Genomic DNA, 14,749 nt, shown 5'->3' with positions numbered 1-14,749 from the left:
ACAGTGGAACCTCGGTATACGACCTTAATCCGTTCCTGGTGTTTGGACTTATACCGAATAGGACGTATACCAAACCAACCTTTTCCATAAGAAGTAATGTAAAAATGATTAATCTGTTCTCATAAAAAAAAATGGCTGGCTTTAAACACCTCACTTTCCTGGCTAGTTCCTGCTTGATTTTTCATGAGATCAGCATGTATCTTTCTAGCTTTCTCGCAAATAATTGCTTCTGATACGATGCCACCAGCACACTGTTTTTCAGTTATCCAAAGCAAAAGCAATTTCTCAACATGATCTAATGTCTTCGATCTCTGTTTAGAAATTAATTTAACCCCTTTCACAACGTTAGCAGATTTAATAATGTCTTTATTTTTCACGATTGTCGATATCGTCATTCTTGGAATACAGTATGCAACAGTTAAAATCTTGAACACGCATGCCACCTTCATATTTCTCAACAATCTTTTATCAGTTCCATTGTGATTCTAGTCATTTTTTTAGTTTTCTGTTGCTTTTCATTTGCCTTTTTGCAATTCATGATTCATAAAAATAATAAAATTTTACATACAAATTAAAACCAGAAGAAATTTAACCAAGTTATAAACCGTTGCACCGCAAATGTCTAGTCTGATCTAGTACACCAATAGTGCTACTTGTTCGTAGATGGCGCGTATAATTGAATTAAGTCGTATACCGAGCAAAATTTGTTTTGTCCAAACAGGACGTATTCTAAAGCAGACGTATACCGAGGTACCACTGTACAAGCAATGCAAATGTATGAATGTGCAGCAATGTGAGCACTGTGTGTTCTGATGAAAATGTCAGAAGAAATAATTATAGCTGTGGCCAGACATTTGGTCAAAAAGTAAATGATTGAACAAAGAAATATACATGTAGGAAATTTTAATAATTTACTTATATAAGGAAAACAAAAAGAGAACTTCAAATACATTTTAGAATAACAGATTGCAGACTTGTGATACAATAGGCAAAACTCTGCTTTTCATAAACATCGTTTATTAAATTGTTAATTGTAATATTGAAAAAATAGTATTGTGATCTTATATCATGATTATAAAGCATTCTGCAGGAAATTTTAAGTAAGTGAAAAAATATTAAAAACTGATAAGATAATCAAAAACTTAGTGTAAAATAAAATGATAATTAGCTTCAAATATTATATATAAATATAATAAAAATAAACATTTATAACAATAAACATAATATATATGAAATAAAATGATGCCCAACACAATAGTATAGTTTCAAAAGAAAAGAGCAGTAAGATTGGAGTTGACAACCAAGATAGTAACATCAGACACGGCATTGAGAAAATCAAAACAGTATTACCAGGTATTAAACAAAAGTCTGACATCTATCATTGAGAAATATGAGAAGTATCTCAAAATTAAGTTTTTTGAAAGTAAGTGTTCACAATTTTTAAATATTTAAGATAATTTATTTTTTTACAGAAAATATACTGAAGGATAAATTAATTTAATTGTATGTGCAATAATTTTTTTATATCATGCAATGATATTATCCTTATATTGTTTTTAAATTGTTTTATAAAGAAATTGCTTTATAAAACAATTATAGATTAATTATAGAGAACAATTATGAAGAAAAATTCCAACCAACATTAACAACATTAAAAACAAAATACAAATGTTGGCTTGCTCAGACATCCATTCAGGCAAATGTCTGGGAGCCAGTTATAGCTGCTGCTGCTGTTTTTCTAGTGATTAATTCAGCAAAGTAAAAGAGGGAAAAACCTCATAAAGACAGTTCGATTTAGCTTTTCTATGTGTAGTCAAATTTAATCGTTCAGCAGTCTCATTCCATGTGTTACTTCTTTGTTTAAAGAATAGTAATATATATATATATCTTTCAGGTCTCACAATAAAAAGATATTTACAAAAAATACTATGTAATTTCAAATATTACTTCACTCCATGCTTTCCAGTTACTTAAACAATAAAATGAACTAATTCAGACAACAGCAGATGTGAATCAATATTGAGAACAGGTGTGTGAATGCTTTATTTTGAACACTGACAAAAAACTGAAACAAATTGTATGCATTTGTAGTGACTCAAGCTTCTACATACATACATACATACATATATATATGCTGAAAAGAAAGACATCTAATCTGCATATTCATGAATGCTCACATCATGTGCACTTAAATTTGTATGTATCTTTAAATGTATGAAGAAAATTACCCAAATTATCAGTGATGGAAGGGATGCTGACTTCATGCTCTATGTTAATACCATAGAATTTTCAAGGAAAAAAAAAATAAGTTTTTATAACTAAACTGAAAATATGTCTTTAAAGACATTTGCAGTTTCACTGTAGATGTCTTAAATTATAATTCAGAAATCACAAATCTTTTGAATTAGAAACTGCTTATGTAGACAGCCTAAATTATCATCCAATTTAGTACCTGTTGTTGTTCCATTTATTACTATTAATAAAGTTTTCTGAAGCTAAAATTTAAACTTGAATGTCAAAGATCAGATCAAGACATTCTTAAGCCTGGTACTCACATGTGGAAACGGATGATGGAAACCATTGACAGAAAGACAAAATGACGTCACTTTTACCGTTGAAGCCAATGGAATATGAAGTTGAAAATTTTCAACTTTTGCTGTTGTGGAAAGCAGAATGGTATAAACTAGACCAATAGGAAGGCCATTTGGCAATGTCATCATAAAGATCACGTGGGATGATAGCATTCAAACTATGGTGGTCGGCAAGGCTAAAAAGCTTTATTTATATACTAATATGCTGATATATTTCATTTATATGCTATATTACTATCCGATTTTAATATTAATGTCAATCCTAACTTTCAATGATTTAGAATATTTTTTCTATCCAAATTCTTTGTTTTTGAGCTTTTTTTATTTGCAATAAGATCGTAGGCAAACTTAGAAAGTTTAATTGCTATAACAAAGTAATCCCAGTAGACGCTGTTTTCAACTACCAGCACATGGCCTACCTACCATAGTAACTGTTTATATTTACAGCTGGCAAATGGCACACATTTCAATTGTAGGGTATCTTCCACATGCCAATACATGCAACATGGAAAGACGACAGAACGACAACTGTTTCTGCCGTCTTTCCGTGTTGTATGGTTTTAGTCATCCATTTCTGCATGTGAATACCAGGCTTTATTCATATATTTTTCATTGAATAATTAATTTTTCCCATATAATTGGGAGACTATCCAACAGTTTTTTATAAAAAAAATTTATACCAAAGTTATCTTTCTCTATACAAAAAATTGTTTAAATAATTGTATTTCTGAAGTAAAATAGCTTTACATTGTCAAAAATTGTATTTTTAATTTTCATCTTTTTTCAATGAAATTAATATTGTTAAAGAATATATTATTTGGAATTTTATTTTAAAATTTAGTTATGATAATGCTAAAGCTTTGAAAACATTTGTAGTAATAAAAACATATCAATATTATTTTAAAATTTCTCTACTATTTTTGACACAGAAAAGAAATTATACTGTTGTCAAAGCACTAACCTTCACCAATTAATGATTCTAATCCTAACTCTTTGGCAATAGCTTCTTCAAATTGAACTTCTGAGAGATTATCATTTGTTAAAATGTTTTCTTGCAATAGAGAAAATTCTCCAATAGCACTGGTATTTGGAAGAAATTCATCTGTTTCACTTTCATTATCTTGGCCACTGGAAGCATCTTCCAAAAATAATGAAAGTAGAAATACCATAAATTTGTTTTTGATACCCAAGCATACAAAATTTTTAATGCAAAGAAAAAATTCTTACTCTGGTTTTTAACAGTAGGAAATATAACATCTTTTAATTGATCGTATAAAGTTGGTGGTAGAACAAACAAGACGATACCAGGTCCTAATAAGACTGTCATCACTGTCAAAATAAATAAAGTAATTTTAAGACCACTTTCTAAATAATACATATTTTAAATTTCAGAATATTATTAAAAATAATTCTAAAAAATATTTAAATGTATATAAATATACAAAATTTTAATAATAATAATAATAAACTTACACTCACATCATACAGACATAACACAACATATAAAAAGCATAGACACCATCAAGCAATCATGGGCTCAAAAGGCACTCCACAGCAGGCATCCTTATGACCTGGCCCAAGATTTTGTTGACAAAACTGCGTCAAACAACTGGTTAGATCAGGGATGCCTATTTGGGGAGACGGAAGGATTCATGATTGCCATACAGGATCAGGTCATAAATACTAAAAACTACAGAAAACACATACTCAAAGATACAACACTCACAAATGACACATGCAGAAAATGTCACATCATGCCAGAAACTATACAACACATTACTTCTGGGTGTAAGCTCTTGGCATAGGCAGATTATTTACACAGACATAATCAAGTAGCAAATATAATACATCAAGAGCTTGCAAAGAAGCACAAATTATTAGACAACCACGAACCATACTACAGATACATTCCACAGACAGTATTGGAAAACAACACGCACAAACTGTACTACGACAGAGCCATAATCACAGATAAAACAATTTACCACAACAGACCAGACATCATACTCATTGACAAAGACAATAAAATCACATACATTATAGACATAGCCATTCCAAACACTCACAATATACAAAACACATTCACTGAAAAAATTAGCAAATACACAGAACTCGCCCAGGAAATAAGGCATATGTGGAGGATGGAAAGGTTGTTTATTGTACCTGTCGTTCTCTCCTGTACAGGTGTGATACCACACACACTACACAAAAGCCTAGGAACATTACAACTGAATAGAAATATATACATCACACTACAGAAGGCCACTGTATTGAATACATGCCATATTGTTAGGAAATTCCTGAATACAGACACTGACACTTATTTTAGTTTTGTTTTCGTTGCTATGCCTTGACTCTGGTCCGGCATAGTACACAGCCACTAGTGTCAACCGAGTATAAACCACTAAACCCAACATAATAATAATAATCTAATTTCATGTCAAGTATTATCTAGATTAGTACAGTCACATCATTTCTCCAAAGCTAATTTTAACATTCTTATGTATCCCAATAAAAATTCTTTTGTTAGCTTTTTTAAATATATAGAGCAATCACTTTTTGATACTTTGAAAAATTAAATCTAAAGTCCTCATTTTTTATTTGATACTCTAAAATTTGAATTTTCTATTAAGGAACTAAATATCACCAATTACATTTTTATAGTGTTGCTATAAAAAAAAAATGTGGTTGTGTGATATTCAATTGCTTAATAGAAAATTCAAATTTTAGAGTATCAAATAAAAAGGGAACACTTTTTGAAAAATTGAATCTAAAGTGATTGCTCTATATTTAAAAAAGTTAACAAAAGATGTAAGGATTTTCATTGTTTTCATAGCTTAACTTAATCACAAAGCTTGATAATTTGTTTCCAATTACCATTCATTTTAAACAATAAAATACATTTTTATATCAAAGTTAATAAAACTGTATTTAATTAAAATTATCCTAGATTTATTTGTTTATTTAGTTATAAACAGTAACATTAAATATAGAGAACTTGAAGCTGAGAAAATAATATATTCAAAGTTATCTGGATAAATTTCAATATGGAAACACTCCACAGATGATTCACACTCAAAAGATAATATAAATAGCTTTTAAATTTAGGAGAAAAATTTAAGTTTTTTTTATGAATATACCTATGGCCATAATAAACTAAATATCAAGATCAATAACAGAAAAAAATAATTTTTTCACAAATCAATTTCTTTTTACTTAAATTCAAAAACATATAGTGAAAACAAATTATCTTTGTAGCAAGTTCTCCATTCAACTTTATATTTAAGTGATTAAATATGCTTCTGAATGTAGCTGAAAATATTTACAAATTCTCAATTTATTTCATCATATTATTTTCAAATTACTTAATACTATTAGCAAATTATAATGTAATTTAAAAAATAATTATTATAAAATCTCTACTTCATCTTTATTTTATGATCTAACTTCATAATAATAAAATGCTTGGTGAATGCATCTAAAATTACATACAGAAAAAGACAACAATGCTTTCACTTTAATATGTTGCAATAATTTGGAATAAATTATAAAATTTCTAAACACAAAATGTAAATAAGTACTACAAAAATAACTTGTGAAAGTATAAAAACTGTTCCATAAAATATGTCAAAACACAAGTTAATATTCACTTCACTTCTAACAAGAAACGTTCAGTGCTTTCTACTGAGTTTTGAGGCTTAAAAAGTACAATTTTCTGAAGAAAAAAAATTAGAATGAGAAGGAAAAATTTTAAAATAGCCAAAACCATCATTTACTGGAGAATGTTCAATAAAATATGATGCTATAAGCCAGTTTTCAACCTGTGGGTCGCAGGTAAAAGAAAAAGACAAGTGTTTGTAGGTCCTACACTACATTAAAAAAACTACAATTTCAGTGAGAATTACGGCCCACCCCAGAAAATGATAGCCGAAAAAATGTTGAGCTGATTTGCAAAAAGAAATAAGAAGTAGAAGCTGAAAATTCTAATCCTAAAAAAAAAAAAAATAAAAAGTCAACAGCTCCCTGTGCCCAATGTTATAATTAAAGGAAGTTTCATACTTTGTGTGTGTTAAGTTATTGTCGATTCTTCTGAAATTTTCATTTTAATCAAAAATAATTTGTCTCAACAGAAAAAAAAATTAAATACATAGTTTTTAAAATCACTGATATAGTTTTAATATGGCCCATAAGGGGGGGGTCGCCAGAATTTTTTAACTTGTAAAGGGGTCGCATATTCAAGAAGGTTGAAAAACACTGCTATAAGCAGTATACAGTATATTTATTTGTTAAAATATTCTTATTAACAAAGAAAGGAAAGATAATTAATTTAGTATATTTTTTATTTATTTTCTTTCAATGTGAAAATTTTCTACCAAAAAGAGTCCCACTCATTAGAACTACAATAATAATCTTTAAAAAATACAGAATATCATGAAAATTGTTAATTACAATATCAAATTAAAAATTTTATAATACATTATTGTAAAAAGCAATCAATCCTTTAAATATAGAAAAACAATGTAGACTATATTTGTTTTTATTCTGTGCTTCTTTGAAACCTTAAATATCAATCAAGTTGAAATTTAAGAGAATAAATTTTCTTCTTTGAAATTTTCTTCTTCTTAAAATAAATTTTCTTCTTCTTAATGCTTCTTTGAAACCTTGAATATCAATCAAGTTGAAATTTAAGAGAATAAATTTTCAGATTAAATCCAAGTGCTAAAAGTGTAAGCAAGCATCTTTTCCAGCAAAATTAGAAAATTTGAGATTCAAAAAGCACTCACTGTATCTTCTAGTTGGTAAATGTTAATTTAAAATCAAAATTATTTTAAATGTATGGCTCCAAAAACACCTTAAAATCAAAGTAAAATCAAGAATTGCTAAATTGAAGCCTAAATTTAAATTGTTTTTATGGAGCACTAGCTGGACAACAAAAAATGAATGCTTAATCAGGGTAAACATTAAATCAAGAAATGTTAAAATAGAATTTCATTGTATGTTGAAATAATGATAAACTCAGCAAATTTTCAGCTTTTATTAGAGCTAAAAGTATGGTGTATACAAAACCAAAGTAATTAGTGCAAATAAAAGTCAAAAATTTACTGAGTGTGTTGGTCCTGGAATTATTGTTATTAATTAAATAGCAGTAAACATTCTCCTAATTTAATGGATAATTGCTACAACAGTTTAAATATACCTGGAGCAAAAATCTTCCATGATCTTCATTGGAATATGATTAAATACTAAAAAAACTATTGCCAAGATTTAATTTAAAGCAATTTAATTTTTTTGTGTATAAAAATTTAAAGGTTTATCCATTTACTGATCATAAGATCTTGCATTACATTTACAAAAGAACAAGTAGGAAGAAATAGCATAGCCAAGAATATGCATTAATATAATAGGCTTTTTCTTTTTATTAAAAAAACTGATCCTGTGTTATTACTTAAGACAAAAAGTAGGAAAATTAAGATAATTTCTTAAAGAGAAGATTATTTCCTTCTAAAAGCTACAAAAAAAAAGGATTAATATGAATGTTAATAAAAATCATGTATAGTGGTATCTTATATGTATAGTAGTTCCTTTTTCATCTGAATCATCAATATTACAGACTTCTTACTTGTTAGACTTCATTGCTTCCAAACACATTAACACATTATTGCTAATACAGTAGAGTCCCAAAAACTCGGCACTCGATAACCCGGAAGTCCGGATAACTTGGCCACACCCTGGCAGGACGAAAAAACTTCTAGTTAATTTTCATTATAGACAGATTTATGCCTCTTAAAGTATTTTTCTGAGGTCTGCCTTATCAGGTAAATTACTGTACACTGTGTATTCATTAATTTTCATTTTCATTTAGTAAAGGCTCTATGCCTTCATAAAGTATATATTTTTTCTTTGTTTAAGGGTATTTGGGCAGTTTATTCTCTGTTGTATTTTCAAGCAAACAATACATACAAGTACAGTACAGTATTTTCTGAGGAAACACTCTGTACTTATTCTTTTTTAACCCCATTCCCGATAACCTGGCATTTTCACAAACTCGACCACCCTTTGGTCCACATTAGGCCGAGTTTTTGGGACTCTACTGTATGAGATTTTATTCTTTGTTTAGAAGCTTATTTTATGTTTCAAGTGCATTTTTTCACTGTGTGCATAGTTCAGATTTTGATGCACTATTTGAATTCTGAAGCACATTTTTTTCAGATTTAGAATTTGAACATTGAAGTGTTCAAAGCAGAAGGTACCACTGTAGTTTCAAATATTTTTGAAAGTTTACATGTATACAGAATAAATAGTAAGAAAAGCAAGATCAATTTTAGATTTGTAAAATTAAAATGCTAACCACTTTTATGTTCTACAGTGAGCATTTTAATTTTGGTTAGCATAAAACTCTTTTTGAAACTGTCAAAAAGTTTCATGTTCTGCAATCAAGCATTAATACTGGAGTTGCACACAAAAAATTACACTACATTAGCATTCCAGTACTTTCTACATACAAAAACCACCACATTTAATTTTCAAGGCATTTCTGACAAAAATAAAATTGTATTTAACAGTAATCTGCAGTGACTAGTTTTAAAACCAATAATTTATCTATTCTGATTAAATCATACAAAGTTATGGCATCTAGAGTTCAATTATGACAAAATATAAAAATTTCATATTCTTATATAATAAGAATATGAAAAGATATCAAACCAAAAACAATCAAACAAGATCAATGAATAAAGAAATATAAAAAGATTACTCACTGATTTTTAACATTTTGTATAAAACTTAAATTTTTTTAATAGTTTTATTATTTTATGTGGACGTAAATTAAAAAAACGTTAAGATAGGTATGTTACACTGTTTTTTGGATACTTTGTTAGTATTAGTGTTATATTAATATTGGACAATAAAGAAAATGTAAGCAATTTTATCTTATCTTAAATATTATTGTCGTATATAATATTACAAAATTATTACAAAAGTTGCTTCTAGCCCTTGGTATAATTATATTAATTAAATTATCAACAACCGTGAAGCAGATAATAGTGAGGGCTTATCAGATCAATGATGGGCACAAACACTCAAGGATCAAAGTGAAAATGTTTATTAAACACAAAAATGACTACATAAGTATAGAAATGAAAAACCCAAAATGCATTTCAGACCATTTTCCGATAGAAAATAGTCCCTCATCAGTTGGTATTAACTAAAGGTAATGGTACATTAAAATTATACAAGGTAAAGGTAAACTTAAAACTATGCCTAAAGCTATACAATATAAAGATGAAAATGCTGTTATAACTGTATGAGCAGTAAGCATTATTAGTGTAGACAGGTGTAATAAACCTTCGTAACATTGCATGGTGGTGTGATGTATAGTGTGCTGATACAAAACAGTCATAAGTTAGACAATTATTGGTTTACAGTTATGAACTAAAGTTATACAGACAGATTATGTACAGTACATACCAAAAACAGTAAGATGACAGAGTTGCAGGTGCCTGCATTACAACAAGGTGCTGGGAGCGGTAGTAAGGGAGGTGTGTAACAGTCCACATCTGGTGCACAAGTGGTGACAATGTATAATACAATTACAAGTTTTACAACAGTTTTTAACAATATATAGTCGTAACATCACAAAGATATTTAGTTTTTAAAAGATATAATTGTGCCATCCTTCATCAATTTTAACATGTAGATTATCATTAATTCTATTAACATTATTAATTTTTAAAATCTCTATGTTCAAAATATTTACGTTTATAGGTGTTAGTTTTGAATTTTAGTTTTTATTGTACTTTTATCTATTTCACATCCATATAGATTGCAGTGTTTAGCAACTGCAGAGTATTCAGAATTGTATTTGATGGCGTTTGTGTGTTCTTTTATATGAACTTTGAGGCATCTTTTTGTTTCACCTACATAGGTCATAGGATTATTACAGTTGCAGTTAAACCTGTATATCACATTGCTTTTTTTAAGGACATTAGTCATATTGTTTGGGTGGTTTGGTTGGATGTATTTTTGGGTTTTATTACAAAGGTCAGGGACTAAATTAATGTTGATACTGTTTAAGACCATTTTAATTTTCTCAAACATATTTTTGACATATGTAAGTTAAAAGAACTTTTTTGCATTATTGTTGTTAATGGGATTAGTGGTATGGACATTGGTGTTATTATTACACTTAAAAGTACTTCTAGCCATTTGTCTAGAAGTACTTTTGGGTAATTATTTAATAAGAAGGTCTTAACAACGTCTGTAATCTCAATATTCTTTTTATAATCAGAGGTAGTTCTATTAAATATCTTTTTGATGAAATTGACAAAAATGTTTCTTTTTACGAATAAGGAAGTATGTGAGTGATAGTTCATGACTTTATTAATGTTACATGATTTTTTGTAATTTTTCTATTTCAAGAGTATTAGAATGTCTAGTAACTAAAACATCCAGGAATGGTAATTTATTGTGAAGTTCATTCTCAAAAATTGTTATCAAGGCCGTTAACAGTTGTAACCAAATCATTAGGGTTTAAGATTACAGGGTCATAGATTATAAAACAATCGTCAGCATATCTGTTGAAGAATTTGATTCCATGGATGATATTAATGGATGTATCAATATCGATAACACTTAGTTCAGCTAATGTAGGGTCAATAATGGACCCATAGGTATGACAGATTTTTGAATATAGTATTTTCCATTAAATTGAAAATGATTGTTTGATAAAATAAGGATGACAAGGTCAATGAGCCAATCAGCACAATTAATGCTCATACAGTTATAATGGCATTTTCACCTTTATATTGTATAGCTTTAGGCATAGTTTTAAGTTTACCTTTACCTTGTATAATTTTAATGTACTGTACCATTACCTTTAGTTAATACCAACTGATGAGGGACTATTTTCTATCGGAAAATGGTCTGAAATGTATTTTGGGTTTTTCGTTTCCATACTTATGTAGTCATTTTTGTTTATTAAACATTTTCACTTTGATCCCTGAGCACTTGTGCCCATCAGTGATCTGATAAGAATATAATATTGTTTTGAAGAAGTTTTTCGTACAATTGTTATAGAATCTTGTAAACCTGCTGAAGAGAAACCTTCAGGTCCAAAACACACAAAAAGATTAAAATAAAGATATTTTATTTTGACTTTTGACTAAGATTTCCTCTCTTTGCTAATCAGAAACTACAACAGTATAATAAGTCCTATTAACAAACAAGGTCACGTAGTCAATACAGAAACATAAACAACATATGATTATTATTATTCTATTTATCATTTTATTTTATGATATTTTCATGAAGTTACAATGTTTTTATATTTTTGATGTAATACATAAATAATTCTGTAAGCAGATCATTTTATTTTGTTTAATTGTTTCATGTTAGTTTTCATTAATTTTGAAAAAAATAATAATTTTATATTTGACTTTCATTTCTGTATCTCATTCTATTTACATTACTTAGACATTTTACAAATTTGACAATGATATGAAAATTTAATCCATAGTTAATATCATTTAAATGTAGAATAGTTGTTTATTCATCTTTAAAAAATTTAATTTCAAAATAAAATAAAAATACACAAAGTATATATTAGTTTATATTAGCAATTGACTATTATTATTCTCTTCCAAATATTAAACATTTTTACAAAACTGAACTGATTTAGAACAATAATATATCATTGTTTTTAAATCCTGCAGTATGAACCTATATCATTTTAAGCTTTTATAAATTAATACTAACAATTGTTGATGTATGTAAACTTATATAAATCATGGTGCAATCTTTGTAACAGAAGAAAATCTTTCACATTTTCCTAAAAATAGTTTATCATATTAGTGTAATGATTTAACTAATTTGTTAATGAATGACTATGAAATCAAAAATACTATTTTAAGTCATTAAATTTGTTGTTACAAATTTCAATTTTTTAATAATATTAAAGACAAACAACATGAGTAATCCATTTGTGGAGCAAGTTATAAATTGATTAATGTATGAGTTTACTATGACTGGTCAATGTTACATCTGTCGTCATTAGATATAATATAGCTATTTATTTATATTAGGAAACAAATATACATCTGAATATTTATATAATAAATTTTAATCATTTGAAAGACTACATTTCATGAGTATTTTTATTAATATTTTGACTCTAAACTTATTTATCATCACCACTCATTATTTGTTAACAGCTGAAAATGCTTTTATAGGAGACTATGTTAAAAGTAATATTTGTTTATATTGTGTCTTCAATACTTTTCAATACAAAACATTAGAACTAATTAAAAAATAAACAAATGAAATTCACATATTTTTGAATAAAAATTCGTTTCTTTTAGCAAGAAGTAACTTTTTTTGATTTTTCAATTTATTTATGCTGGCATAAATTAGTCAATGTACAGTACTGTACAATCTATCAAGTAGTTTTAAATTCTTAAAAACACATAATTATTTTTCAGGTTATTTCCAAAGACAGTTTTTTTTTTTAGAAAAATGGAAGGTCAGGAATGGAGATAAAGCTCACAATGTTTTTAAATTAATTCAAACTGCCATATCTTATCATTACCAAAAAATGTTTTTATGTAGATAAAATTTTTCATTTTCATTGTACACTAATACATGAGGTTGATGATGGTTATGCAATTTGTTGTTAAGTTTTAAATATAAAATATGCAACAAGTAATACTGAATTTTTAAGATAAGAGAATAGGTTAAAAACAAACATTGATAATAGGTGCTGGCAGCTTAAGTGTTAAATAAACTAAAATTAATAATTAAAACTACTGAATCACTACAGAATAAAAATTTAAATACAAAATAATAATAATTTTGGAAATAACTTTTACTTACGTAACGTATAAGTAATCACAACTCCTGGTATGATATGTCCAATGAAAGCCAATACACCAAACACAGAACTAATAATGAAACAAAACTGCAAATAATACACAATATATATTTAAAATAATGTTAAATTAAACAATTCACAAAATTCAAATGTTCAATAATACATACAACTCCATGATTTCTATTTCTCAAATCCTGTAACCAAATTCCCCACTGTTTAATATACTTCCAACCTTCATCTAAATAGTGACTTAATTCTGGAGCACTGAGAACTTTTGGATGTACAGGAATCCAACTGTAAACAAAAAAAATATTCATGAAATCTGTCAATTTATTATTTTGTAATATAAATAAAAATCAAATTACTTCACTTACAAGTAACACATTAATAATCCAGTTCTAAATTTTATATTCATAAAAATATTCATTTGTTAGTGAAAATTTCCAGCAGTTCACCTTCAATAGTTTAGATTATTTTATACAGTTAACTTTATAACACACCAATAAAATTTACAACCTTGAAGAGCTGCAACTGTTATTACATAATTTTGGCAGTATTCCAACTATATGTTCTATCATCATATGACAATGAAGCAATAACAAACTGCTGTTATAAACACTTTTACATATGTAATCTATCTACTAATAATTCTGTAGTTTAAAAAAAAAAAAAAAACAGAACAATTACCTTTCACTGTCTTCATCCTCTGATGGTGGCACTAAAAGTAAAACAAAATTTATTGGAACATTTTCATATCAAATTACATTACAATTACTTATAGTTAAATATTTAAAACATTAAACATTTATACATTTCAAACATATTACAAACTAATAAAATATAACAGTAGTTTTATAAACAACTTCATATAATTTTTTCTTTTGTAAATTTTATACAAATTGCATAACTTCATTAGAAACAACAAAAAAATTCATTGCATTTATCATTTTGAAAGTATTTCAAGTTCAAGAAGGTCAGAAATGGAGATAAAGCTCAATGTTTTTGAACTAATTCAAGCTTCCACATCTTATCAATACCAAAAAATGTTTTTATATAGATAAAATTTTCCATTTTCACTGTACACTAATTCATGTGGATGATGATAGTTATGAAATTTGTTGTAAAGTTTTAAATAATTTTTATAAAAATAAAAAAATTATTAAAAATAATTTAAAAACTTATCTAAAAAAATTTTAAATGTTAAGTTTTTATAACCATATTAATTTATGCAACAAGTATATAATTTATGGAATAAAAACAGATTTTATCAAAATCATAAAATGTTACTTTAGAT

General features: G+C 27.2%; 1 protein-coding gene across 3 annotated transcripts in view; it reads right to left on the bottom strand.

Annotated features, from left to right (window-relative positions):
- The window catches only part of LOC111633678 (reticulophagy regulator 3-like), a 59,897-nt gene that overhangs the window by 10,290 nt on the left and 34,858 nt on the right, over positions 1–14,749 (bottom strand). For 2 of the 3 annotated variants that reach the window (XM_023378289.1, XM_023378291.1), the window contains exons 3-7: positions 14,143–14,173; positions 13,623–13,749; positions 13,458–13,542; positions 3,819–3,920; positions 3,553–3,729 (exon numbers count right to left, since the gene is read on the bottom strand). In XM_023378289.1, coding sequence (XP_023234057.1) covers positions 3,553–3,729; positions 3,819–3,920; positions 13,458–13,542; positions 13,623–13,749; positions 14,143–14,173 — 522 coding nt within the window. The remainder of the gene's footprint in view (positions 1–3,552; positions 3,730–3,818; positions 3,921–13,457; positions 13,543–13,622; positions 13,750–14,142; positions 14,174–14,749) is intronic. The other variant, XM_023378290.1, reaches the window with a different exon arrangement.

This window comes from Centruroides sculpturatus, unplaced genomic scaffold, assembly GCF_000671375.1.
Source record: "Centruroides sculpturatus isolate CEXI.00-Female unplaced genomic scaffold, Cexi_2.0 scaffold871, whole genome shotgun sequence".
NCBI classification, from domain to species: Eukaryota; Metazoa; Arthropoda; class Arachnida; order Scorpiones; family Buthidae; genus Centruroides; species Centruroides sculpturatus.
This window is presented reverse-complemented; position numbering and strand designations above follow the sequence as displayed.